Here is a 27,432-nt window from a genome sequence, read left to right as displayed (position 1 = left end):
CACAGGACAGAAACAATACTGCCCAAAGAAAATCTACATGATACCATTTACTGGAGCAGTTGCTGAACTGTTGCCCATGAGACCACTCACGACTTTATCTGAGCACACCCACCACCAACTCCTTCTGCATTTTTGTTCTGGGTGTTGCAGCCCACTCCCTCCCCACACCTCTGCGATCTCAGAGCCTTTTCTCTCCCCATGGAGACATTATTAGCCTTCACAGCAGCATCCCAGCTAATCAGGGATACATAACATGGAATCTAAACAACCACGGAAGGCTGCTTGCTCTTCTCTATTTGTTTGCAATACAAACAAACCTGGGCCAAGCCCAGTTAGAAGGAGTGCACCATGTGGATTAGAGATATGTGAGATCCCACAATACAGTTTCTGGTCCTTTAATTCACTATTTTTTAGTGGGTGTGATTGTCTGAAATGACAGCCACACACTGTGGATCTGGCATTACTACTGATGGTCAGTCAGCAGAGAAGCTGAGGGACACCTGTCTGGCTAACATCAACTAACCAGGCTATGCTTCTTTTTAAAAAACCTCTATCCAGGAGATTTACACCAAATGAACAGCTTGGCCTCCCAACCATCTACTTCCTTAGCCTTTGCAATACCAGCCTGATCTCTGTTTACAGTCTGCCCCATCGCTGACAAAAGCACAGACAAGGAGGCAACTCAGCCTGAACAGGGTTTATTGCATCATACACAGCAAACACAGCACATAGTAACCCCGTTCCGCAACCAGAGTGTAACTGACTCTGAGCCCCCACCTCCATCCAGATATACCAGGGGGGGATTGTGGCTGGAGCAAGGGGGAAAATCAGTCAAACTAAAGGCACGGTGGGGAGTATCTCTGCTCAGGGTTGAGAGATTCTGGAAAAGAGTCTGATTTAGCTGGGAGGTGGGCATGGTGCATCCTCTTCCTTCCTGACAAACACCAGGGCCAAGCCACCCCACCCACTGAAGACCCCATGCTTTTCACATAGGTGAGAGCTGAAAGGCAGGGAGAGCAGGAGCTATGCACTGGCTGCAGCTCACTGTAGGTTCCTGCCTGCTCTCTGCCAGCATGGGAAACAGATCCACAAAGCGGTCATGTTTCTCCTTTCCTGGGGCCTGCAGACTTGGCGGGAGTGAAGTGTGGGACTGGCTCACACGGAAAATCAGTGGCTGGGAGGCACCTTTAATAGCCAAGGACTCTGGAGCACTGCAGGATCAGGGGAAGGTATGGAGGGGGGCTACATAGGATGCAGCTTCCCTTCCTTCTTTCTGTAGCGGGTGCGACGTTTGGTCTTCGATTCTATTATCTGCTGGGATTGACGCTTCAGGGCTGCACGGGTCACCACATCCGCATCATCCTCTCCGCTATCCTCCTCATCTGCAAAGAGACCAAAGGGTTTGTGGCAACACGAGAGCGGGGCCTTCTCTGCAGTGGCTCCCCGTCTGTGGAATGCTCTCCCCAGTGAAGTTTGCCTGGCGCCTTCATTAGACATCTTTAGGCACCAAGCAAAAACATTCCTTTTTAACCAGGTGGTTGATTTGATTGACATCCTATGACCTTTTAAAATGTGGTTGGTGGGTTTTTTGGGGGGGGGGAGGGTTATTGTTTTTATTTTGATTATATATTTTGTGGTTTTATATTTTGATTTTGTTTTGTGAAGCTCCCTGAGACCTCTGGGTATAGGGCGGTGTATAAATTCAATAAATAAAATCATCATCACGCATGAGGTCACAAGGCTAAGGTTCCAAGCCCTGCACTGTGACACGGGACTAGCATCATAACCAAGTCCAGAGCCACGGAGAAAGGCTGCCCCTCAACAAAGCCCATAGCCTAAAGGCAAAGAAAGGTAAGTACTCTACATCTGTGACGTCACAAAGGGAAACATAGGTGTGCCAATGCCCCATAGCCATGTGTTTAAGGCCAATGATGTCGTAGGCAGAGAAGACCTGTGCCACACAGCTGCCACCCACAGAGAACCTGTAACTTAAAACTACCAAAGAGCCCACAGTGTGCTAAGACAAGGGCTGTGTGAACTCTGTGCAATACAGGAGAGAAATTCAGTGCCCAGGTAGTCCAAATTCTGGATTAAAAAAAAAAAAGAAATTCTGTAAAGTATGCAAACATGCATATTTACTCTGGTTTTGTATAATGTTCAGTGTTTTGTAAAAGTCATTATCATTTTGCTCATTTCCCCTCTCTGCTGAAAATCCAATTAAGCCATTTATCCGATTTCAGAAATTTTAGCAGGCATTGTATACGTGCATTAAAACTTACCCGCACACCCACAAGTTACAAATTCTCTTTTCAAAACAACTTTTTTTTTAAAATTCAGGAAGCTGGGGTCTATGCCCACAAGCACATTCTATGCTTCCACAACATTGTGGCATGGCTAACACGACAAACAGTCCACAGCCACAGTCCACTAAGCTGCTTGTGCATTGCTTTGCATTGCACCCACCTGCAGAAGTTAGCTCAGTATATGGAACCCAAAACTATCAGCTACAGAAGCTATAGAGCACAGAAGTAGACAGGAGGCAACAGAATTTGCCTACAGGGAAGGCTCTCACTGTGCAATGTAGCTTCTATCCAATGGCCATGTGTTAGAAAACTTGGATACCTGCTGCTGAGACTTACCATAATACATGTCTGGCTTCTGTGCGGTGGGTAGTTTGACCCTCGTATTGTAGGCAGGCAGACGTCTCTCAAGTTTAGAATGGAACTGCAACAACATAGGACAGAGGTTAGACTGGGACCATGGGAAATGGGGAGGGGCAACTCATTTCCTTGTGTATTAGGGCAAAGCCCAGCAGACCACGTAGCTCAGCAATTCTGGCCTGACTTGAAATGTATTGTCTTTGTAACTTTGACTGAGTCATGTTTTGCCTTAATGTCACCTGATCGGGTCAGGGATTAAATAGAAGAATCTTAATAACTGGAATGCAGCCATAATGGCTGAGAAATTTATGTTCTCGGAATTCAGAACCCACCAGAGTTTGAAAAGGGAGGGCGAAAGAGAATTGCAAAGAGTTTGAAGCCAGTCTGAATTTAGGCAGGGCAAGGATAGAGCAGAGAGTGCTTAGTTGAAACAGAAGTGTGCCTGGGAAGCACAAGTTGCTCCCTTTGGAGAACTGAGGCAGAATTAGCAACTGCACTGACTGCTTTAGGAGTCTGCTCCCCAAATGCTCAGTTGTGTATTCGTAAATAAAGCAAATAGGGGAAAAACATCACAAGTCTCAGTGCCCTCTTATCCATAGGAAGCTAAACCCCATAATTCCATGTGGATTATCACTGCCTGGTGAATTGGGGAATATGTCATTGTGTAGAATCCCAACAAAGGTGACTGAGAAGACAAATTAGTCTGGCCCTCTCAACCTTATCTGAACCCACCTCCACGTCTTCAATTCTCTGGAGAAGTTCCTTCTTGTCTCGATCCTTGAGAGAATCCATTAGGAACAGCAGCTTCTCCTCTGTCTGGGCCAGGAGGTCAAGGACATAATCACTGGCTTTCTCATTCAGTTGGGTAGAAGCAAAGCGGCCATATTCCTAGGGAGAAGAAGAGATGTTTACTAGCCTCTGCCCAACAGAGCACAGCAGGGAAACCTATGAACTTGTTGGAACAGCTACTTGATCAGGGCCACACAGGGAGAGAACAAAGGCAAAATCCTGTTACCCTACTATAAACATATCTTTCAGTGAGGTGAACAGAACCCTGGAGTTCTGCCTCACAGATCCTGCTATAACCATTAGCCCCTGTTTTCTTCCTCCAAGACTCTCCTCCTCAGTGGAGAGCCTCAACCTGCCACTGATGGTGCTGCCAAGTAGTGCAGATTGTTGGGAACATCATGCAGGTCAGAGGTACAATCTTGGTTATGGTATTGATTGAGCTGTACACTGTGTGTTGGGTGGGGAGCTGCCTGCTGTAGAGCCAGGACATGCTCAGCTGTGCACTCACCAGCTTGATGTGCTGCACTTTGGAGGCCAAATGCTCCACTCCAGTTTTGGCATTGAGCAGAACCTTGTTCACCTTGGACAGCTCTTCCCGGGTTGCATCACGCCTCTTCTCTTCTTTTTGCAGATGCGCGCGTAACTCCTTCATAAGGTTCTGGGCCCTGGGGGTGGGAGAGGGGGTGGGGTGGTTCACAGAAGAGAACCCTTGAGCCCCCCCAGCTCCTAACACTCATGTGGGTCAGGGAGCAAGGACTGGCGCACTCTGCATGGCGGATCGCCAACATGTGCTCTTGCCTGTAAGCCAAGTGATACAAGTGGAGGAGCCAACTTACCCCACCTTCCGGGCCTCTCCCGAGTACTTGGTGTGCTCAAGTTCACGTTGCAATACATCCCTCTCCTCTTTTAGTCGCACCAGGGACTCTTCATTCTCATTCTTCATTTCCTCCAGGTGCTTGAAGGTTTCTTCTTGAGCCGCGAAGCAGGCCATAACATCCTGTCAAGATTTCACAGGGATGAATGGAAGTATCAGAGCGGTATGAATCTGGCCCCTGCCTGCTCGGCATGCATGCTACTCTTTCCATGCAAATAAAGAGGCAGCCGTGGAACGATAGGATCCACCACAGCTCTGAGGCAAGCCTGCAGATCTTATGGGTCATGTCTGGCCCTTTTGCCTCCTACAGTACAGTCATACTTCGGGTTGAATACACTTCGAGTTGAGCGCATTCGAGTTGCGCTCCGCGGCAACCCGGAAGTAACGGAGCGCGTTACTTCTGGGTTTCACTGCTTGCACATGCGCAGACGCTCAAAATGATGTCATGCGCAGAAGTGGCGAAAAGTGACGCACATGTTCACAGATGTGCCGTCACTAGTTACGTTTGCTTCTAGATGCGAATGGGGCTCCAGAACAGATCCCGTTTGTATCTAGAGGTACCACTGTACAGTGGTACCTCCGGTTATGAACTTAATTCATTCTGGAGGTCCGTTTGTAACTGGAAGCTGTTCTTATCCTGAGGAACGCTTTTGTTAATGGGGCCCCCACTGCGTGCACACGCTTCTGGCACGTGATTTCTGCTTGCATCCCGGGGCAAAGTTTGCTTCCGGGAGCAGCTACTTCCAGGTTAGCAGAATTCGTAACCCAAAGAGGTTCGCAACCAGAGGTATTACTGCACACATCAAAAGGAGCCTCAATAGGGAAACCACTGTGGCCAGCAAAGTCTTCTGTCTCTGCTAGAGCCAACTGCTGGTATCCAAGCTCCCAAAAAGATGAATTCTTACAGTTCAAGCAGACCAAGTTCAGAGGAGAGCAACCAGCAGCACAGGGGCATGAGACAAGACAATGCAAACCTGCCAGCACACCATCAAAGTGTGGCAATCTCAGAATGGGGTATCTCTTTGGCTTAGAAGCTAACAGAAGCACAGAGAAGTCTGGAGCACAGAGAAGTCTTGCAAAAGACAGTTGTCCTGGTTCTAGAAACCAACCTGAAACTTTCCTGTCTAGTTTGGGTGCCTTGTGATCCTCGCTAGATCAAATGGATTTGCAATGGGTCCAAAAAGCATCTTGAGAGTAAATTAAAATGGTCTGTGTCATTCATGGGACAGTTATGCTTACAGGCAATGCTGCTTACAGGACAAGACACAGCTCTGAAATTTCAGGCATGGAGGAAGTGGGTCAAAAACTTCCAACTGGAGAGGACAACAGGAGGGGCATCCAATGATTTTCATCAACATACCGGGCTTTATAGGTTCAATTAATCCAGCCCTGCCACAAGCACATCCTCTCCAATCCCTCAGCTTTACTGGAAAAGATCCAGATTTCAAGTCCTTGGCCTTTTGCCCTCCGGGAACCTGCAGCACAAGTGCCTCTAAACTACGTCAGTGGGTGGCTGTCTGCAGGTCTGGCTCCTGCCAAAAAGCAACAATTGATTGTGCATAGATAGCTTGGCTGCAAGCCTGAGCCTCCTACGGGCACAGCAGCATTCCTGCTGGGTTCACAGTGCAGATGACCTGAATGGGGATGGACATCCGGTTTTCCTAGAAATGCTTAAAAAAAAACAAAAAACCCAGGGCGTCTTTGGGATATTTAAGTAGAGGCCAAAGTCATGAGAAAAATCAGCTAAGGGCAAGAAGTAAATTTATGAATGGAATTTGCCCAGAATGGCATAAGAACACAGCCTGCAACAGAAAAGGATAACTAAGTTTTGATTGGCTGGCAGCAGCTGGTACATGGAGAGCAGAGAACGTTTTGCCGTCACACATGAATAACTAGTGCCCCGAGCAACAATTGGACTTGTGGCGTCAACTGCATATCAGCAGGGAACAGTCATGGGATGTGCTGGAGCTGCTGCAAAACGGGGGCGAGGAAAGAGGCAGATCAATTCTGAGTTTTATTATTTGGTCCTCTGCCTGAAAGAAGGGAGAGTAGCCAGGAAGCTGTTCTCCCACTCTGAGAAGGGTGGCTAAACTCACTTCTGTTTGCAGTTCATCTGGGGGCAACAAAATTAACAGCATCCCCCCCTCCCCTTAGGAACTCCTTTTGGAAAGAAAATTAAGCAGGAATTGCACGGTGGCGTATCCTGCACTTGCTTTGTTTCTGTTTCAATGGACAAGCTGGAGGTTGAATTTGGGCTACTTTGCAAATTATACAGTGATAAAACAGACTCCTCCCCCTCCAGCAAGCTGCCTATTTCTCCTTCTGAATCTTGGGGTGCAAACCCTGACAGTGTCGGAACACTGGCTGGGCTTCCTGAATACATTGCCAGTGAATGTGAGGCAGGTCAGATACATTTAGAGCAACCCGATCCACACCAAAACAACTAATGTTGTTCACTAGATTAATCTCAGACTGGGGAGCTAGAAATAACAAGCGTCTTAAGTCTGGAAAGGGGCTGGGAGGGTGGGTTTAACAGTGATCTAATGTTGCCCTCTCTCAGCTAAGGAAGGAGTCTGGGAGGAGGCAGCGGGCAAAGTTCTTACATTTGCATTTGTGACGCCAGTGGCTACTCGGATTTTGTCAAAGGCCTCTGCTGCAGTGAACATGGCTTGTTTGCTTTTCAGGATAGTTGATTTCTTGACCTGGGGCTCCTTGAGTATGTCGTCACTTCCAAATGGGATACGATCCTTCTGAGACTGCTGAAAGAAATGGAGTGCATGCGGACAAGGTACAGTACACATAGCCCAACAAAAAAATCTGTTATACTAAGGCCTTGCCAGTTGATTGTTGATTTGCTTTTAATTCCTCTCCTGCCTCATTTTATTGTATGCTGAACTGACTAGATTTCTTTCTACCCCCCCCCATTTTGAATGATTTTCCCTTCTTCTATTTTTAGCCTTTGTTTATACTTTTCAAGTTTATACATTTCACTAATTTTATACATTTCACTAATTTCACAATCATTTTGACATTTCAAAACTTGACTTCCTTCCCCCTCTTTCTGCAGTTCCTTAAATTTGTTCTTAATATCTTCTGCATATCCAAATTAACTTAATTTGCTCATTTACTCATCTTCTTTAAATATATACTCTTATAAAACTGAAGGTTATTACAATAATCCTGCCAGTGTTTTCATCTGCTTAATGATTTTCCCTTCTTTACTGCCTCTCCCCTTTACAATTGTGTCAAGGCCCTGGACAGCTGGTGGCGACCATAAGATCACCTTCCCTGGAGTATAGATGAGATCACCCAGCCAATGAGATGTTAAATAAAAAAAGGGCCCGAGAACTCCCTTGGAACGCAGTTCAGGTGGCAATATGTGAAAGAGCCTCTGAGTAATCAAGGCACAGAGCTTCAAGATAATCTCGTCCTGCTCTTTCCCCTGGCAGGATCTTCTAAGTCATTGATCATATCCACATTAGCCCTCCCTCAGATTAGTCAGGACACCCTGATTAAAGCCTTTCATGGGAGGGAATAAACAAAGCAGCCCCACTTCATAAAGGAGGATATAATTGCTCACCTGCTACATAAACTAATTATTTCTTAACTGGGTGCAGAGATCAATCGGGTGCTCAGAAAAATCATCCACTGAGCCTCTTTGCAAGAAACTTTTTACTTATTTAACAAAATTTTACACGTAGTTGGAAGAGGAAACAGCAGAGGTGGGGAGGGATTCATGGTGCAACAGTTGGCCTCTAAAATGTTTTTAAATGCCCTTAGTGGCCTGAGCCTCAGCTGGGTAATGAAACAATCCTAAACAGTCTAGTAATTTCCATACCCAGGGCTTGAGTTCAGTTGCCAAACCTTGTGGCCAAACCATAAGGACCAAAAATTCACTTGACTAGCCATAACGCCACACCTGGGAAAGAGATGGGGCCTTGCCCAGATCCCTGGCTGACATTAGATTGGGGGCAATGTTAGATTTTTAAAATTTTGCTATAGAATCCCACTGGCAGTTCACAGACAGTGTTATGACTTCTGTAATTTCACACAGATGCAGCAAAACCACAGAATTTGCTAGTGGGGGCAGAATTATAATAATAAGACCTAACTCCTCTTTTCTCGTTACAGAAGTCAGAGAGTGGCTGCTTGCCCATTTCAGACATTTGTGATCTTTATCTAGTCCACTTCTGAGATTTAAGATCTTGCTGTTAGCACCAGGAAAAGCAGAAGCTATCTAACAGGCAAAATATCCTTTTGGCTTATAGTCAGTCTGGAGACAGGGGACAGACTTGGGGAGTGTCAGTCACTTAATGGAGAGAAGAAAACCCGACAGTACCCGCCTCTCTGTACGCTCATTCTGCGCTCTCTTTTCCTCGGTCAGCTTCTTCAGGTCCTTCAGCTTCTTATCACGAACTTTCCGTTCTCGGTAGATGATTTCTTCTTGGTTCAGGAGCTGTGCCTGCATTTTGGAGGGAAGAGAAGGTAAGCTACTGTCCTGTCCTTGTAATCTCTAAATAGGATGCACTGTGAACATCTCTGCACCTCTTAGGCCTGTTTTTGGACAGCCCAATACACCCATTAAAGTGGTGAGACTCCAATCTCGGGGATGTTGTGATGTTCCCTGAGGACCACTTCCTGTTGCTCTCTCCTAACCTACTCAACACTAGATCACAATTAGAGTTGTGTGGTTAATACAGGGGCACTTGACTCTTATTTTATTTGTTTTAAATAAGAGTTCTAGGCTAATATGTTTGCTTTAAAAGCTTAAAAAGTCTCTGGAACAAACCCCAAGTTCTTTGAAAGTATGACTCTTAAGAGCAGAGTAAAATATGTGAAATGAATAATATGTGTGCAAATAAAATTAATTATAACTGCAGCCCCTAGTGAGAATCTCCTTACAGTGGGAGGTCTTGTATTATTTAATTATTATACAAGTTCAACATGTATATACAGTCATACCTTGGTACTTGAACGCCTTGTGACTCAAACGTTTTGGTTCCCGAATGCTGCAAAACCTGGAAGTGTTCCGGTTTGCAAACTTTTTATGGAAGCCAAACATCTGACGAGGCTTCTGATTGAGTGTAGGAAGCTCCTGCAGCCAATCAGAAGCCGCGCCGTGGTTTTTGAACGGTTTTGGGAGTCAAACGGACTACTGAAACGGGCTCTGTTCAAGAACCAAGGTACGACTGTATTGCTCCTCACCACACAGTAGCCACAAACCATGACTGCTCCTTCCTCCTGTATCCAACACTGTGCTGACTCCCTACCCTGGCTGTATCACGAGCATGTTGGGCTTCCGTGTTCACGCTTTCCAGGTCCTTAAGCTCATTGCGTAGGCGTAAGATCTCAGCTTCCATAGCATCCAGCTTGTTCTGGAAGTGCAGGCTCTGCTCCTAGAAAAGGGATGAAGCATTCCAGGGTGGTTGTGGAGCAAAGAGCCATGATGCCTCATTCATCTTTGCAGACCACAAATCCCTAATCATCTAACTCCCACAGTGGCTCCTAACCCACTTAACTCACTGCATCTAGGACCTGGGAGATCAGGATTCAAATCCTCACTCAGCCACAAAGCTTACTTTGTGACCTTGGGTGAGTACAGTCTCTCTGTTTAACCTACTTACCTGCCCTGTGGGTGAACAGGAGGCAAATGTGCAGGTGGATGGATTGCATGTGAGGCTCTGGTCCAACCATACCTGCCATTTAGCCCCCAGAACATTACTCATGAAGAAACTTGGCTCTTGGGCTGGAAAAGGTTCCCCATCCCTATCTTAGAATGTGTCTGTGTCTCACCTGCATATGCGATTTTAACTTCTGGTACATGCCGGTGATGCGTTGGGCCTCATCAGTCTTAAATCTGGCCTTTTCCAGTCGGTTCTCCAGCGTTCGTAGAGTCTGGATATAAAGAACAGCAAACTGAGCTAGCAGCCAGTAGGATGAAGTCTCTCCAAAAACCCATCTAGTTCAAAGATGTCCTTTTCCCAAGTTACAGCTGCAGGGATGCAAGCAACTTTCAGGTTCTATAGTCTAATCTTTCCATTACCACGTTCTTCAGATTGCATATGGCTGGACTGACAACCACCCCAAGTGCTTTACGAGCCAGTGGAAATTTTTACAATGACCTCATTGAGTTGTAGGGAATCTTCAAGGTGAGCAAACATGGTGATCGCTCCATGGTGACAGAACAAGGAAAAAACCGACCTGGCACATTGCCAGCTTGGAAGGGAAAACAAAATGCTGGTATAGCTCAGCCAGCAAGTGGAGAATAGTCCCCAGCACAAAACCTCAGGATCTGGCAGGATGGGTGGTGGGTGAGAAAAGTCACCTGTCTGGCATGTGTAGTCTTCTCCTCCAACGACATTCATGCACAGACAGGATTGAGGGAACAAGAACGTGGTTGAATACAACCACTGTCTTCCTACTTCCTTTACTCAAACAAGTTTTATTTAAGTAATCAGAATACATTAGAAACCCCTGCTTTCTGAGGCAAGTTCCAAGAATCTCTTCTGTTTGTTTTACAAGTGGTAGATATTGCAAATTTGGGTGGTACCTTTATTCAGATTCCTGTGATCTGCTAGTTGCAACTGCTTGTTTTTCAGTTGGTTTAGCCAGTGCTTTTTTCTGGGGACATGCAGGGGGACGCATAACCTTAAATATTTTGTGAATCTTTGTACTTTTGTCCATTTACTGTATTAATTTCCCCCGATCTGAACTATAAATTGGTGATTTTCTTGAGTCAAAATGAGAGGGGGGGAAAGCACTGACTACAGCAGGTGCTAAGCATTAGGTTTTGTATAACTGGATGTGCAAAATGGTGCTTGAATCTCTCTTAGAAAAATAATGAGATACTGAGAAACCAGTGTCTCTCAGAAAGATATCAAACACCAATATAAGTATCTAAGATTGTTTAAACAAAGATACTCTAGCATTTGAAAAATTAGAGCACAGCGATGTTGTTCCAAGTTATGTGCTCTTACCATCTAATAAAATAATCCTTTCAATACTTCAATCTGATAACACATTCATGCATTTGCACACGGTTAATTGCATCTGATAGAGGATGTTTGCCTACGTTTTCAACAATGCTTATTTTTCGAAACTATCACACAATTTTCCTCTTGTAGATAAAAACATCCAACATATGCGCACATGCAGTTAGCTGCAGGACATGCTAAGCTTTGATTTGAACCTTCATATGAACATATGAAGCTCCCATGCCAACCTAGACAACTGTTTGTACCCCAGTACTGCATGTTCTGAATTGCAAAGGGTCTACAGGCTTGTTATCCTCTTGTGTCAGTTAATGCCAGGAATTTAACCTGAGAGCTTATGTGCACAAAGCAAACCACATCACTGAATTATGGGTCCTTCTCTTATGGCTCCGAGCTGTTGCCCATTCACAGCCAAAATGTACTGAGTATATTAATCACAGGGTGGAGAATACATACTTTGTTCATAGGTTTGTGAAGGTGTGTATCAGTGTAGCTCCTGCCTGTACTGTATATTCAAGTGTATAAATCATTCATATCAGAGGACTAAAAGTGGAACAGCATCCCTATCATATCACTAACAGGAACAGTATAGAGGTCTGGTGGATAAATTAAGGCTTGGGAGCTCAGGCACTGTGCTTTTGTCCTCAGTATCTCAGTGAGCTACTCATCTCCCTTCTCTCTGTCTTGATGTCCTCATCTGAGAATAGGGCACATATGGCAATTTCTCAATTTCGGACAGCTCCATTTACAAGACAGAATTAAGACCTTAGATGTTCCAAGCACTGAAAAGATTATGGTGCCCCCATATGTAATTCAAAATAAAACCAACAGTAAACCATAAAACAAAATTTCAAAACAAAAGAAATCAAGATATTGCACCACATGGCAGGATCTGACTTCCTTGCATTATAACTACTTGAGTAGGACGCCTCCTGGTTTAGGTGGGAATCAGTAATAGAGAACAGAAACATGAGGGAAGATGTGTAGTGGAGTGTAAGTCTAACCAACTTCTGATTTCCCCCACGGTGACTATTTCAATTGGTTGTTTTTTACTTTAAAAAAACATTGGTTTTTTTGCTTAAAAAACACACACACAAAAATTAAAGTTACAGATAGGTAGCCGTGTTGGTCTGCCATAGTCAAAATAAAAAAATTCCTTCTAGTAGCACCTTAAAGACCAACTAAGTTAGTTCTTGGTATGAGCTTTCGTGTGCATGCACACTTCTGTGAAATGGAAGTCCATCAACTGTGTATCTGAAGAAGTGTGCATGCACACAAAAGCTCATACCAAGAACTAACTTAGTTGGTCTTTAAGGTGCTACTAGAAGGAATTTTTTTATTTTGACAAAAAATAAAAGTTAACATAAAAGGTAAAGGGACCCCTGCCCGTACGGGCCAGTCGTGTCCGACTCTAGGGTTGTGCGCTCATCTCACTTAAGAGGCCGGGAGCCAGCGCTGTCCGGAGACACTTCCGGGTCACGTGGCCAGAGTGACAAAGCTGCTCTGGCGAGCCGGTACCAGCGCAGCACACGATAAAAAATAAAATAAAAGCAAAAGAGAACAATAATTCCCCCTGTGGCTTCCCTTCCCCAAAATTCAACATTCTTTATTTTTACAGTCTTTTTACCATTGCATCTTTCATATATTATCCCTGATATTCCTAATATATCAATTCTATTTCAGCTATACATACTTAATCTATGCATATTAACATGTTATCTTTAGACCAATGTTTTTTCATATAGTCTTCAAAACATTGCCATGCGCTCCTTAATTTCTGATTTGTCTGGTGTCTTATGGCAGCTGTTAACTTTGCCAGTTCTATATATTCACATAGTTTATTCAACCAGTCTTCTTTTGTGGGGGTAGTACCTCCTTTCCAGTTTTTTGCCAAGACTAGTTTGACTGCGGCTGTAGCATATAAGAATAATATTTTCTTATCCTGTGGGGTATCTTTTCCTAAAATGCTCAGCAAATATGCCTCTGGCTTTTTTTCTATAGAGATTTTGAACATCTTTTTTATCTCTTCATGAATGCATCCCCAGAATCTTTTAATTTTGTTTTGTTTTTTAATATCGAATGTCAAATTCTTCCCAAACACATTTTCTTCTTGTTGTTTTTTTGTTTTTGTTCCGCTGTTTTGCTTGTGCTTAATCTGCCTACTGGGCAATCTACTGCGTCTATTACAGCTAAGTAGCTAGAATGGGGACAATTAAGGAAAGTAATGCAGTGGTTCTTTGCCTCCCTCTTGCGGTGTGTTCACATAAGCTGCCAGAAAGAAAAGGGGAGTCAAATTACACGTTACATTATATGTTAGCAACTGGTTGTTAGCAACTGGTTGTTTTGTCTTTGATAAAGAGCAGCAGCATCAGGATTCTTCAGCAGCAGTTCATCAGGATTGCAACTGCACACTTGGGAGGAAAGGGATAGAAATTCAGTCCTTTATTCCTGCTCTAGTTCTGATCCAGATCAGTCCTGCTCTCCCACAGCTGCTGCTTGCCCAGGAAGGAAAGCTGCCATTCTTAGATGACATCCAATTTAGGATAACCAGATCTAGAATGCCAGGATGTCCTACATTATAAATGTCAGTTAACATATTATTATTATTATTTATTATTATTATTATTTCTATTTTCAATGCCCTATTCTAACTTGATCAGACTCCACTTGGAGTACCAACTCCAGTTCTGGGAACTACAATTTAGGAAGGATATTGACAAGCTGGAACATGTGCAGAGGAGGGCAACCAAGATGATAAAAGGCCTGGAAACCAAGCCTTATGAGGAATGGTTGAAGGAGCTGGGCATATTTAGTCTGGAGGAGACTGAGAGATGATATGATAAAGGTAAAGGTAAAGGGACCCCTGACCATTAGGTCCAGTTGTGGCTGACTCTGGGGTTGCGGTGCTCATCTCGCTTTATTGGCCGAGGGAGCCGGTGTACAGCTTCCGGGTCATGTGGCCAGCATGAATAAGCTGCTTCTGGCGAACCAGAGCAGCGCACGGAAACGCCGTTTACCTTCCCGCCGGAGCAATACCTATTTATCTGCTTGCACTTTGACGTGCTTTCGAACTGCTAGATTGGCAGGAGCAGGGACCGAGAACAGGAGCTCACCGCATTGCGGGGATTCGAACCGCTGAACTTCTGATCAGCAAGTCCTAGGCTCTGTGGTTTAACCCACAGCACCACCTGCGTCCCTATGATGATATGATAGCCAGCTTCAAATATCTAAAGGGCTGTCACAAGGAAGATGGCTTAGATAAGAAGGCCCTTAGGGTCCCTTCCAACTCTACAGTTGTATGATTATGAGAGAATGGCACAAACTCCAAGAACTGCCAGTCACGGGTTCAGCATGCCAAGGGCATGCAAACATCACACTGATGCCTCCTTACCAATTAATAACAATCAGAGAGCAAAAGAGACCAAACATGAGAGATCCTGAATTCATCACTGCATCTCAGGGAGAGGAGCTACAGGAGTAGATATGACACATCAACCTTACAGCTCGGTGATAAGAACTTGCTCTCTGTGTTACCTGAGAGAGCAGCTTTCCTCCGATCTGAGGGAATCAAAGCAGAAAGGAGCCATTTGCAAAATCATTGGTGGTTCTTCTCAAGAGATCTGAGGACTCAGGGAATCCAGACATTTTAGCTAAACCAGGACTCTGGTAGAAGGAAAGACTCCACTTGGAATACTACAACTAATAATACCTGCAGGAGTCCAACTTCTGCAGAATGCAATATATATATGAATATATAGAATGCAGGTTTTGGTGTCTTCGGGTGTCTTCCCGTGTAAGAGTTGGGGTGTCTAGGCGACGTTTCGACGAGGTCTCACTCGTCATCTTCAGGCTGGTGCTTTCGGCTTCTTGTTACTGGAACAGAGCAGGATCTCAGTGTTTGAGTTCCTATAAATACTGTTGAGGGGGTGTGGTGTATAGCCTCCAACGTTCTGGGCAGAGAGGAAGTTCCCAGGTTAGTGTGCCTTTTCTTCTTTTGTTCCTTAATTACTTGAGGGATATCCTGAGTGATTTCTTGAGTGATATTCTGAGTACCACTTAGGTGGGTCATTAAGTGTGGATTAGTTGCTAAAGCTTTCGTGTCTTGACCTCTTGAGCTTGTGAAGAGTTTTTTTGAGAAGATGGCTGTACTGCACTTAGTTGTGCTCTGGCTTGGCTTCGTGTATAGGGGCGAGCTGTGGTTTTGTGCCCTGTGCCAGCCAGATCTGTGTAGGGATTGCAGGGGGGTGCAGCATCCGGAGGTGCCACTATGGTTTGGCTACTGGATGGTGTCTGTAATTTATCTGTGGAGAGGGTCTGGGTTTGGGTCTGGTGTGGTTGATTGGTGATGGCGTTCTGTGTGCCTCTGGTTCTGGTGTCGGTTTTTGTGGGGAGGGCTAATTTCCAGATGTCTGGTAGGCGGGACGTGTCGTCACGCTTGTTCATGTTGTGAGGGTGTTTCTCTATCTCGATGGCTTCCATGATTATTCTCTTGTGGTGATGTTCCATGTTAAAGAAGAACAAGAAGCCGAAAGCACCAGCCTGAAGATGACGAGTGAGACCTCGTCGAAACGTCGCCTAGACACCCCAACTCTTACACGGGAAGACACCCGAAGACACCAAAACCTGCATTCCTGTACCCGTGAAAATCTACGAAAGCGAATATATAGAATGCATATATAAAAGGTGAGATGAAATATAAAAGGTGAGATGAAATATAAAAGGTGAGGTGCCCATGACAAGAGTCCTTTTCAAGCATTCAAAGAGAGAGGAGGGGGAGGGAGAGAGGGAGAGAGGGATAGAGGGAGAGAGAGAGAGAGAGAGAGAGAGAGAGAGAGAAGTGGCAACAGCACTACAGCAATGATTTGTTTTTGTTCTTATTTTTATTATGCATTATGTATTGCAGGCTTCCTCAGCCTCGGCCTTCCAAATGTTTTTGGCCTACAACTCCCATGATCCCTAGCTAGCAGGACCAGTGATCAGGGATGCTGGGAATTGTAGTCTCAAAACATCTGGAGGGCCAAGGTTGAGGGAGCCTGATGTATTATGCCTTTTATATTGTAATTTTATGTTGTGAACCACCCTGAGAGCTACAGATAAAGGATGGTATACAAATTTAACAACAACAACAACAACATTCTAGCCTAGTGAGAGGGAAACAATGGCGGAGCTTTTCAGCCTCCTCCTTCCAAAGGATTCAGATTTGACTCACCTTAGCTGCCTCTATATTCCGTTCTTCCATTTCTTGCATTTCAGTGATCTCTTTTGTTTTAACACCATACTGAAGCTGTAGCTCTTCCAGCCTGCGTTTCCGCATCTCCACCTGATGCTTCAGGTTGTTTAACTGATTGATTTTCTCACATAGCCGGTGATTGATGATCTGAATAGCACCCTTTGGAACAGAGGGAAGAGGAGAAGAATTAAAGAAGCCTCAACGATTGTGTGGACAGTCATCCAGGTGAGGGTGAATTAGACTGGAGACAAAGAATTGGTTTTAATAAAGCTGAAACTCGTCTGAACTGAGGAAGGCTTTAAGATAAGGGAAAATTTGTAAATATATTTGAATTGGATATGCAGCTATAAAAAAGATATGAAATAAATAACCGCAGAAAGGAAGGGAGGGAATTTGAAGGGAAGGTAAGTTAGATTTGTAAATATTTTGTTTTTCTTGTCAAAATATTTGTATAAGCTGAAAATGAAAAATAAAGTTATAAAAAACTGAATTGAGGAAAGCTTTTCATGTTGTGCAAATGTTTTTTTGTCCTATTATTTCCTCTGAGCAAACAGATACTGCAGGTTTTTGAAATAATGTGCAAACCTGAGAAACTTGTTGCCCAATGGACACATTGTTTTTCCTTTGTGTTGCAGGGTTTTCAGTTTTTGGCATTTTCATTCTGTGCAATGATATAACGGGACAGGGATCACCTACCTCTCCAGTTTTATTTTTCACAGACCCTTGCTCAGCTGGATGTTCGTGGAATGCAGCCTTGATGGCTTTTTCTTCTCCCTGAAAAAAACCCCAAATAACTGTTTTCAGTTTCTGAAAGTCTGACATAAATCCAAGATGCATACAAGATGGAAGCATATTTCTTTGAACAGAGATTGCCTTTTACAAGTAGGAAGGTAGGGTGTGTTAAGAAAGGCACGTGCGACACCCCCTCTTCCCCACCAAAAGCCAAAGTCCTTTCTCCCATCTTTTTAAAAATGCAGAGGAAACGGTGGGAATGCTTTAAATGCAAACATGCAAGAAATAGTTAAGGCAACATTTTATTGGACCAGCTCTGAAGAAGCACGCAGATCTCCAGGTGACAAACACCTCTAGTAGATAGAATAGGAAGGGAACTGATTATCAGCAGTGTTGCATGAGTCCGAATATATTTTTTGCAAGTTCAGATAATGGTCTAATCAAAAACCACTCATGCACATACACAAGCAGAAGAACAAAGGTTGATAATGTTCCAAGTTATATGTCCAGCCCACTCTTTTTATGCAATAAAATTATAAAAACTAAGGGTGCATAAGGGCCTTTCCCATCTCGCTATTGGCGAGCACATTATTAAATCTGGTGCGACAAACTCAGTGTGAGGTCAGGTAGACCCCCATCTTTCTCCAGACTTGGGAGATGGGAAGGGGCTGTTACTCCAAGGCTTAGCAGAATGATAGTTACATTTGATGAATTCTAGCATCTGTTTTGGAACAGGACGTACATTTAGTGGGATTTCAATTGGAATCAAACATTTTGTTTTTTGTTTTTGTGTCCAACCAAAGCTTAGTTGGGTGGTGGATCAGAGCTGGCAGATGAATACCATACCATGGCTTGGAAATGTGTGGGAAAATGATTGCTTGTACATGAGAGCATGAGCAAAGTTCTTATTGTTGCAGGGTGATCTCATAGCTAGAAGCATCCTTGGAGCATGAATAGCGCGTGAACAGCTCGTGCTGTCCCATATGATTGGCTAACGTAGCATGGCCTGATCGCTCGCACGGTTTACGAAGGTCTTTATCTGCTGGCTAGAACAAATTGCTTGACTTGTATTTTTTGTATCCTTACTTGGCTTGTATCTTTCTGATTTTCACACAATAAAAGCTGTGCTGCATTAGCCCTAGGAGCTGCCATATTTCCCTAGGAGCAGCCATAATTCGAAACCTATCTTGGTGTGAGACTGATTTTTCTCTGGATGCCGAGCTGCAACTCGACAATTGGTGCCCCGTGTGACTGCCTTCGGACTTCACGTTGTTTTTCATTATTCAGCACTCACCAACACGTCGTTCATCCACGTAGTGGATCCCTGGTGAGTGCTCCCGTGTGACTGTTTGTTTTTCATTATTCAGCACTCACCAACACGTCGTTCATCCACGTAGTGGATCCCTGGTGAGTGCTCCCGTGTGTACAACGTTCAGCTCTCACCTCGCCCCGCAAGGGCTGCAGACGCGTCGTTCATCCACGTAGTGGATCCCCGGTGAGAGCTCCCGTGTGAATGTGATTCTGGACTACGTTACGGACTTATCAGCACTTATCTCCGCCCGGACAGGGCAAAAAGGCGCCTCTCTCTCATCCTCCTACGGATCCCTCGGTAAGTGCTCCCTGCTCTTTTTGCAACTCTTGCAATCATGGGAAAATCTCTCTCTGCACCACAGAAAAAATTTTTAAAAGACCTTAAATTCCTTTTGGCCAGTAACAACCTTGCTGTTAGGAAAGCTGACCTTAAGTCCCTTATAAAAGCCCTGGACACTCACTGTCCGTGGTTTCCCCAGGACGGAAACTGGGAGTTAGACGATTGGAAAAAAATTGGACACTTCTTTCAAAATCATCCGCAGATTGATGTAAAGGTTTTGCATGCCTGGAGTAACGTCTACAAAGCTATGTCGTGCTTAACTCCTTCAAACATTCTTCTGGCTGCTGGAACAGCTTCTTCAAACGCCCCCCCGGTTCCCGCTTTGCCTGCCTCAAACCTTCCTCCTAAACCGCCGGACATTCTCTCTCCGGCTCCTCCTGTCACTCCCCTGCATTCTTCAAATTCTGCAGCACCCCCTGCTCTTCCACCCCCTCCGCCCAAGGCATTTGGCACCGCTTCTACTACTCCTCTTCAAGAATCTCTCCGTGCCGCCGCTCCGTTGTTGCCTTTTGATTCTGATACTCCAAATCACTTTCCTGTGATTGCTCCTGCACCCCCAGCCCCCGTCATGCTGACCCAAACCGATGTTCTCGATGGGTTAACGGGAGGAAGCAATTTTCTTCCTATTGCCCAACAGTTGGCCCTTGATCCTATGTATTGGGCAGCCACTACAGCCTCTGCCCAAGAGACTCTGGCCTCTGTCCCTGATGACAGGAATGAGCGAGATGGCCGATGGGGAAGCATCAGACAGGATCCTGCAAAGCCCTATGGACAATTTGTTGATCGCTTGTATAATACCTTCAAGAGCGGCAAGTTCAGGACCTGGCAGCACAAGACCTGACTGTACGCCAACTTGTGTTTGATAATGCAAATGAGCAAGCGCTGCGCCCTCTAATGGCAACATCAAATATAGCCATTGCTGATATGCTTAAAGCCTGCCAGTCAGTGGGCACTGCTAGCCACGGCCTGCTAGCCACGGCCTTGTCCTCCGCCGTGTCCCAAAATCCTGCAAAGGCTACAACCTGTTGGATTGACAGTGGCTAAAGAAAAATCCAGCGGACCTTACCTATTGCGTACCTGGGACATGAGCTGACAGCATCTGCAGCCATTCCAGTCACGCCTCAACTACAGTTTCTGTCACGCCTCAACTACAGTTTCCTGATTTTAAACTGGTGGATTTACAACAAATTCTTGGACAGCTGAATTGGATAAAGAGTTATTTGGACCTGCCCACCTCCACTTTGTCTCCACTATTTTCTGCCCTTAAAGAACACAAGGATCCAGCAGACAAGATCACAGCCACCTCTGCAATGGAAGAGGCCCTTCCACAGCTGTTCCAGTGTTTCCTGGCACGCTGAAAGGCCATCTTTATTCATCCCTACTGCATTGGCCCCCCTTTTCCCTGGGAAGCCACTTCAACCACCAAACATCATTACAGTTTTGCTGCCTCCTAATAGCGACCATCCCATTTGTATCATCACGCTTCATTGGGCTTGGATTTTTGGCTCAGCAGTGCACGGAGCAGTACATGAGGCCTATTTACAGCAAATGGGCTCCTGTATCTGCAGAAATGGTTGTGTGACTTCTTCTGGATTGTGGTTTTTACATGCCAATAATCGAGCCATGAAATATCACACAGGTTGCTTGGAAGTGGCCATTGGACTAATTTACCATTCTCATCCTTATTGACATCACTTGGATTTTACCCCCCAGATCTCTTTTTTTTTTCTCCTCCCTCAGGAGTCCTGCCTTATTATGTGTTCCTCTGAGCATGTACAGAGAGCTGTCTTGGAACTATTGTGGACTCTTGGCAAGGGAGGGGGTGAAGGGATTTTAGTGTGTTCCAGTTGTTTCATTTTTGTGCTTTGGCATGGTTCCCGGACAGAAAGAAGGTTGCAATATGGTTCTTTAGCACGGCCCGTGAAGACAATGGGCTCTGTTCTCGACCTTGTTGCAATCTTTTTAGTTACAGCAAGCGGAATATGCTTGAAGCCTAATATGCTTGCCTAGTGCCTTTTAGCTGCTGAGAAAAATGATTTTTAAAAGCTTCTTGAAGCTTTGAGTTTTTTTTTGGTGATGGTATTCTAGCATTCCAGTAAATGCTTCATTTAAGATTAGCAATAATATGAAGGACAATCGTATAAGTTTATCACCTGTGTTTTGTTGCTTGCAGTAATCCCCTTTGCCTTTTCTGGAACCTACACTCTAGGAATAGTGATACCCCTGATATACAAAATAGATAAGCTCCCAGAGGTTCGTTTGCGTAACAGAAGGGAAGTACAATCACCTATTTCTCAATATACAGGGACAGCCATTTCTAGGTCTCTTCTGCCTTCTTTAGGCGCAGCCATGAATTACCGTTATTTGCATAAATTGGCAAACTGGACAGAAAATTTGTTTAATTCCACCATTTTGGCTTTAAAAATGATTAACAAAGAAATATCAGAAATAAGAAATGTAGTTCTTCAACATCATTATGCTTTAGATGTGATCCTTGCTTCTAAAGGTGGAATTTGTGCCTTAATTTATTCTCATTGCTGCATGTATATAACTGATCAATCAACCAATATCTCTGCTACTATTGATCATATGGAACAAATGATAGCTCATAATCCTTTGAATCCACCTGAAGGTTTTGATCCATGGGAGTGGTTGTCTTCTTGGTTACCCAATGGAGTATGGTTAAGAAAAGTATTATTGATTGTAATTGCATGTGTTGCTGGATTCGTCGTGGTGTGTTGTTGCATTCAATGCATACCCTCTTTGATTTCCCAATGCACTGCATGGTGGTACCGACCACGGCCCACCACAGGGGTTACAAGAGGAATTTATGTTGCAAAGTGTAGACGCTTAGGCAATGAAGTGTACGATTTGGACTAATGGTCCCTCTTTTCCTCTAATAATATAAATAAGAAAAGAGGACATGTGGGAAAATGATTGCTTGTACATGAGAGCATGAGCAAAGTTCTTATTGTTGCAGGGTGATCTCATAGCTAGAAGCATCCTTGGAGCATGAATAGCGCGTGAACAGCTCGTGCTGTCCCATATGATTGGCTAACGTAGCATGGCCTGATCGCTCGCACGGTTTACGAAGGTCTTTATCTGCTGGCTAGAACAAATTGCTTGACTTGTATTTTTTGTATCCTTACTTGGCTTGTATCTTTCTGATTTTCACACAATAAAAGCTGTGCTGCATTAGCCCTAGGAGCTGCCATATTTCCCTAGGAGCAGCCATAATTCGAAACCTATCTTGGTGTGAGACTGATTTTTCTCTGGATGCCGAGCTGCAACTCGACAGAAATGGGCATGTCTGACATCTCCCCAGTGGTTCCGTGGTGATAGTGAAGCAAACTTTGGTGCACATGAATGGATAGCTCAGTTGGTAGAGCATGAGAGTCTTAACCTCAGGGTTGTGGGTTCAAGCTCCATGTTGGGCAAAAAGATCCCTGCACAGCAGGGGGTTGGATTAGATGATCCTTGTGTTCCCTTCCAACTCTACAATTCTGTGAAAATATTCCTACTAATTATACGTTTGAAGTTTCCAACCAACACATTTGTTGCTTGCATATCTGCATTAATGTGACCAGCGATGGGAAACCTCAGACCTCTCCCAAGGGACTTGCCCCAACCCATGCCTCTTACTAGCCCAACTTTGCACCCTCCTTGAGTGCGTTTGCTTGGCTGGAGCCAGTCCCTGAACACTGATGGTGCTTTTTGCTTGTTTGGAGGCTAGAGTGCAAGTGTGTGTCAAAACTGCCTACTGTACAAAGGTATCATTCACATTTGTTGGTCTGCCCACATTTGCCTCTGCCTCTGGAAGGGAATGTGGATTTCAGGCTGAAAAAGGTGATAACAGCTACTAACCAGTGTTATAGCCTCACTGAGAACATCTTCAGTTTTTCCTTCGTTCATTCTTAGGCTTGACAGCCGTTCCAACGTCTTATTCATCATAGTTCCTTCCTTAGTACCTTGACAGCGTCCCAGAGTGTCACAGCCAGATTCAGAATGGGCTGCTAACAGACTCTGAGCAATACTTTTGTGCTTCTTTGCAGTTTGTCCTAGGTCAATGACTTGTGTTCCATGGCTTGTCACTTTCATGCTTACTTTCCCTGACATATTAAACTTCCAGTAGTAGTTTACTAGCAAAACAAACACACCACTGTCATCTGAAACAGCCCTGATGCATTTGTGATGACACACAATGACAACATAGATTACTGGCTGCAACAAAATAATGTATGCTTCCTTGTGTGTTTTCAGGTGCTAAGAGACAACATTGCAAAGGACTTGAGATGCTACATTTGAACTTCAGGTTAGCACATGTATATTTTCCATGCATTTTCTTTGACACACTGTACACATTTTGAACATAACACATTAATCATGTGCTTTTTCTTCTCAATATTTGTAAATACAACTTGTTTGGCCGGTAAGAGAAGTTTTTGAAAGTCTAAGGTATCCAGAAGTAGCTTTAGCTTGTTATTGGGCAGCAAAATCAGTATCACATACAGCCACATCTGCAGTCACTATCTTAAAGTGCAGAAATTGAAATAAAGTTGTTGATTTGCTTGAGTTCTAACCATTCATGTTGCTTGAATTTTTTTTTTAGCAGCAATATTTGCCGCATGACACTTTCCAGCTTTCTTGGTAACTCGAACATTGGAGCCAAATATCTCAAATTGCCCAAAGGTTATAGAATGCCATTGTCTGGTTTCAGCATGTACACATGAAGGTGATATAAAAACACCTAAAAATCCATGTTGACCGCTTTGGCCCCTGGACAAAATGTCCAGAATTCCTGAGAAGCATCCCTGATAGATTGTGCAGTAACTGCTAATAGAGTAAAAGTATGGACAATGTATGCTTTTATATATTTCCACCAAAAAGCACTCAAGCCTAAACAGTGCTTTTTCTGGGGGGGGGGACACAGGGGTACACATACCCCTAAACATTTTGTGAATCTAAGTTTGGCATCATTGAGGGGCAGTATTTCAATATGAGTAGGAAAATGAGAGTACCACTAAACATTTTTTAGAAAAAAATCACTGTGCCTAAGGAGGAACTGTAGAGCTGGGGCCCTTATCTGAGAGTGAAAAGAGATCTTAGTCTGGGATGAGTGCCAGCATGAGCTGATATCATAAATTCTGCTCATTATTTCCGCTTGCGAGAAACAGGGGAAAACATAGCTATGAGGCTCACCGCTAGGAGATGTGCCAACGTTTTGTGCAACTTCTTATTCTCCTTTCTCAGTTGCAAAATTGACTCCTTGTTCTTCTTAATGTTCCATTGGGTGGTCTCATAGTAAGCTTTCCGATCACCTTCTGTAATGAGGACAAATAAAACCACTCTGCTTATGTTCATCCAAAAAAGCAGCAGCAGCAAAGCCAAACTCATTGAAGTAGTTGCCAATTTGGGGTAACTTTTAGTCATCTTCCTATCCTCTCACAGATATGTGATTATGGCAGCTACATTATATATAGTGATTGAAATGACAAAAATTATGCTTTACTACATGACATACTTTGAGAGTTGAATTTAGTATTTCACTAGAATCAGGAGTGTAACCAAGGACAAAAAGGGCTTAATACAAGGCCTCTTTTTATAGGAAATCCAATCTCCTTTTAGAGGCTTCAAGTATTTTGCTTTGGTCTGTATCTCCAGTCTGAAAATAATAGTGCTTTTTAATTTCTCAGTCCACAAAAATAGATATTGTAGGCCAATCATACATCTGTGGCAGTATAAATACCTTTCAGATTCCCCTCCACTTCTAGACCTCAACAAAAAGTGTACTAGTATTGGATGTACGAGACTTGAACATATTAATTAGACTGTGGTGCTCACTAGAAATATGGATATTGGCACAGTCAATAGGATTAATGGGTTATATCCAATGTTGCCGTTCTGCTTGCACAAGAGACATCTTGCTTGAGCAAAGAAACTTGCCTCTCCTTTGCAGCCTCCTGTGGGTCCCCAAAATCTGCTCTACAGGACTGGGGGGACCATTTGGAACAGATTTTAGGGGGTGCATGGAGAAAGGAAGTCCTGTTGTATCAGTGGAACTCAGTACATGCTGTGCTGAATACAACCCAATGAAACCAGCACTTCTTAGCATCTAACTCGACTTTGCAGTAGCACAAGCATGGCTATAGTATGTTCTCACATTCTCCCTCTCTGCTGCTCCTAAGAGGCAACATCTTGGCTGTGTGTCCTGGAAGACCTGCTCTCTGCCTTGCTAGCCTTTTCCACCTGGCCTAAAAGGGCAGGGCCCTGACTGGCTGACTGGCCTCCAGCTACAAAAGCTGAGGCTGCTGAACACACTACTGGGCTGGGGTATTTTTTAGGGAGGTTTAGTTGCTATTACTGATATTATTTTTTGTAATTTTTTTATATATTATGCTTTATGTGGAAATTGTTCAATTTGGCTGTGTACTTTTTCATGTGTTTTATTTATTGGTTATGACTACTTTATGTTTGTAATTATGTAACATCTTTTCATGTCGTAAGCCGCCTTGAGAATGGTTTTAACTTTGCAGTGTTTCTGCAAAACCACATCAGTGGCTGAACTGTGCCAGTTTCTCGTGGTTCCCTCACTGCGAGAAGTGAAGTTACAGGGAACCAGTGGTGCCCGCCCTATGGAACACCCTCCCCATCAGATGTCAAGGAAATAACCAACTATCTGACTTTTAGAAGACATCTGAAGGCAGTCCTGTTTAGGGAAGTTTTTTAATGTTTGATTGTATTTTTAATATTTTGTTGGAAGCCATCCAGAGTGACTGGGGAAACCCAGCCAGATGGGCGGGGTATAAATAATAATTAATAATAATAATAATTACTACTACTACATGCAACTGGTTAGTTAGAAATCCAAGTGGGAAAGATCTGAAATGGAACAGCCAGGAGTCTGGTCATCTGCAGTGTATAAGAATTAGCCTGAAGCTTTCAAACAGGGAAGCTTGACAAACATTCATGTTCCCACGCCCCTTTATACCACAAATGAATAGATAAAAGTGAGTGGACTACTAGTAATGTTCCACTTTCCCCATGGGTAGCTTTAGGAGGGAGCCCTTCCCTTTCTGCCTTCCCATTAACAAAATAGTGGTAATGACATAATTTACAGGGTGTTGCAAAAAGGAACGAAGCAATGGAATATTGTCCCTGAGGATTCTGCTGAGTGATTGCTACATCTAAAATAATCACACCATTGGTCCATCATGCTCACCATTATCTACTTGGACTGGAAATGGCTTTCTATGGTTTCAGGCAGCTTCTATTCCCATCCCTACCTGGAGACCCCGTGGGTTGAACACAGGGGTTTTTTTTACACAAAAGGCAGATGCTATGATCCTTCCCCAATACATAACACGCCACAGTTGTTGCTTTTCTTAAAATCAAAAAATTGCTGTGACAAACAAACACTTTCTGGGCCAACCTAGCACCTAACTCGTGGTCCTGCATGACAATTTGCAATCAGTTCAATATTATGCACACTTAGGTAAAGGTAAAGGGACCCCTGACCATTAGGTCCAGTCACGGACGACTCTGGGGTTGCAGCGCTCATCTCGCTTTATTGGCCAAGGGAGCCGGCGTACAGCTTCCGGTCATGTGGCCAGCATGACTGAGCCGCTTTTGGTGAACCAGAACAGTGTATGGAAACGCCATTTATCTTCCTGATGGAGTGGTACCTATTTATCTACTTGCACTTTGACGTGCCTTTGAACTGCTAGGTGGCAGGAGTTCTGATCAGCAAGTCCTAGGCTCTGTGGTTTAACCCACAGCTCCACCTGCGTCCCTTTATTATGCACACTTACTATATTATATATATTATATATATAATATTATGCACACTTGTTGTTGTTTAGTCGTTTAGTCATGTCCGACTCTTCGTGACCCAATGGACCAGAGCACGCCAGGCACTCCTGTCTTCCACTGCCTCCCGCAGTTTGGTCAAACTCATGCTGGTAGCTTATGCACACTTACTTATAAGTAAATCAAGGTTTACTCCCAAGTAAGTGTGCACAGAAAAGCAGCCTTACTCAATACGGGATGCCTCGTCTCCCACTTCCAAACGCTTTCTCCCCTCAGCAGCCAGGCACCCCTTACCTAGGAGTTGTATCTTGTTCTGCAGCTCTGTAATCTGGTCGTGGACCGGGGGCTTAATCCCCTGCAGGGCTTGTGTCACTGGCATGGCGGAGTATCTCTCCTACCACCTCAAGCAGGTTCTGCTCGTCCCTTCCCCACCTGCACACGACCGCCGGCCCCGTCCCCAAGCCTCCCTGTCTTCCCCCTGCCCCGCTTCGCCAGGCTGCTTCCCCCTCACTCGACCATCAGAAGCATCCTTTCGCCTGCATCCGTATCCATGGCGACCAGCTCCTCCGATGCAAAGCGCCCATTGGCCGAGGGAAGCGACCCGCGAAAGGCATGGCGGGAGGAAGGTCAGGTTGTCTCGCTTTTCCTAGGCCGCAGCTGAAATCTATCCGCAGCCATCCTCGCCGTCGCCGTGCGGG

The 27,432-nt window shown here is 44.4% G+C and overlaps 1 protein-coding gene and 1 long non-coding RNA gene across 9 annotated transcripts; one reads left to right on the top strand and one right to left on the bottom strand.

Annotated features, from left to right (window-relative positions):
- Positions 1-682: 682 nt before the first annotated feature.
- On the bottom strand, positions 683-27,416 carry ODAD3 (outer dynein arm docking complex subunit 3). Of its 4 annotated transcripts, none has more exons than XM_083483041.1 (13): positions 27,029-27,416; positions 24,128-24,249; positions 17,242-17,319; positions 16,525-16,704; positions 10,117-10,218; positions 9,594-9,719; positions 8,663-8,785; positions 6,927-7,082; positions 4,286-4,446; positions 3,958-4,114; positions 3,393-3,548; positions 2,640-2,724; positions 683-1,382 (listed from the first exon to the last, which is right to left on the bottom strand). In XM_083483041.1, the coding sequence occupies exons 1-13, from the start codon at positions 27,111-27,113 to the stop codon at positions 1,243-1,245; spliced, it is 1,671 nt and encodes a 556-aa protein (XP_083339167.1). In that variant the 5' UTR covers positions 27,114-27,416; the 3' UTR covers positions 683-1,242. The 4 variants fall into 4 exon arrangements, with proteins under 4 accessions (XP_083339167.1, XP_083339168.1, XP_083339165.1 ...); XM_083483042.1 differs by having other exon boundaries at positions 6,927-7,079; XM_083483039.1 differs by lacking the exons at positions 24,128-24,249; positions 27,029-27,416 and adding an exon at positions 22,793-23,103.
- Positions 1,393-18,106, top strand: LOC310697023. Of its 5 annotated transcripts, none has more exons than XR_014520873.1 (6): positions 1,393-1,851; positions 7,008-7,111; positions 8,708-8,808; positions 9,791-9,915; positions 16,678-16,770; positions 17,181-17,298. It is a non-coding gene; the product is annotated as an uncharacterized lncRNA (long non-coding RNA). The 5 variants fall into 5 exon arrangements; XR_014520872.1 differs by lacking the exons at positions 1,393-1,851; positions 17,181-17,298 and adding exons at positions 1,865-2,073; positions 17,360-18,106; XR_014520875.1 differs by lacking the exon at positions 1,393-1,851 and adding an exon at positions 1,865-2,073.
- Positions 27,417-27,432: the final 16 nt, after the last annotated feature.

Source organism: Podarcis liolepis (assembly GCF_965112155.1).
Source record: "Podarcis liolepis genome assembly, chromosome: 17".
NCBI lineage: Eukaryota > Metazoa > Chordata > Lepidosauria > Squamata > Lacertidae > Podarcis > Podarcis liolepis.
This window is presented reverse-complemented; position numbering and strand designations above follow the sequence as displayed.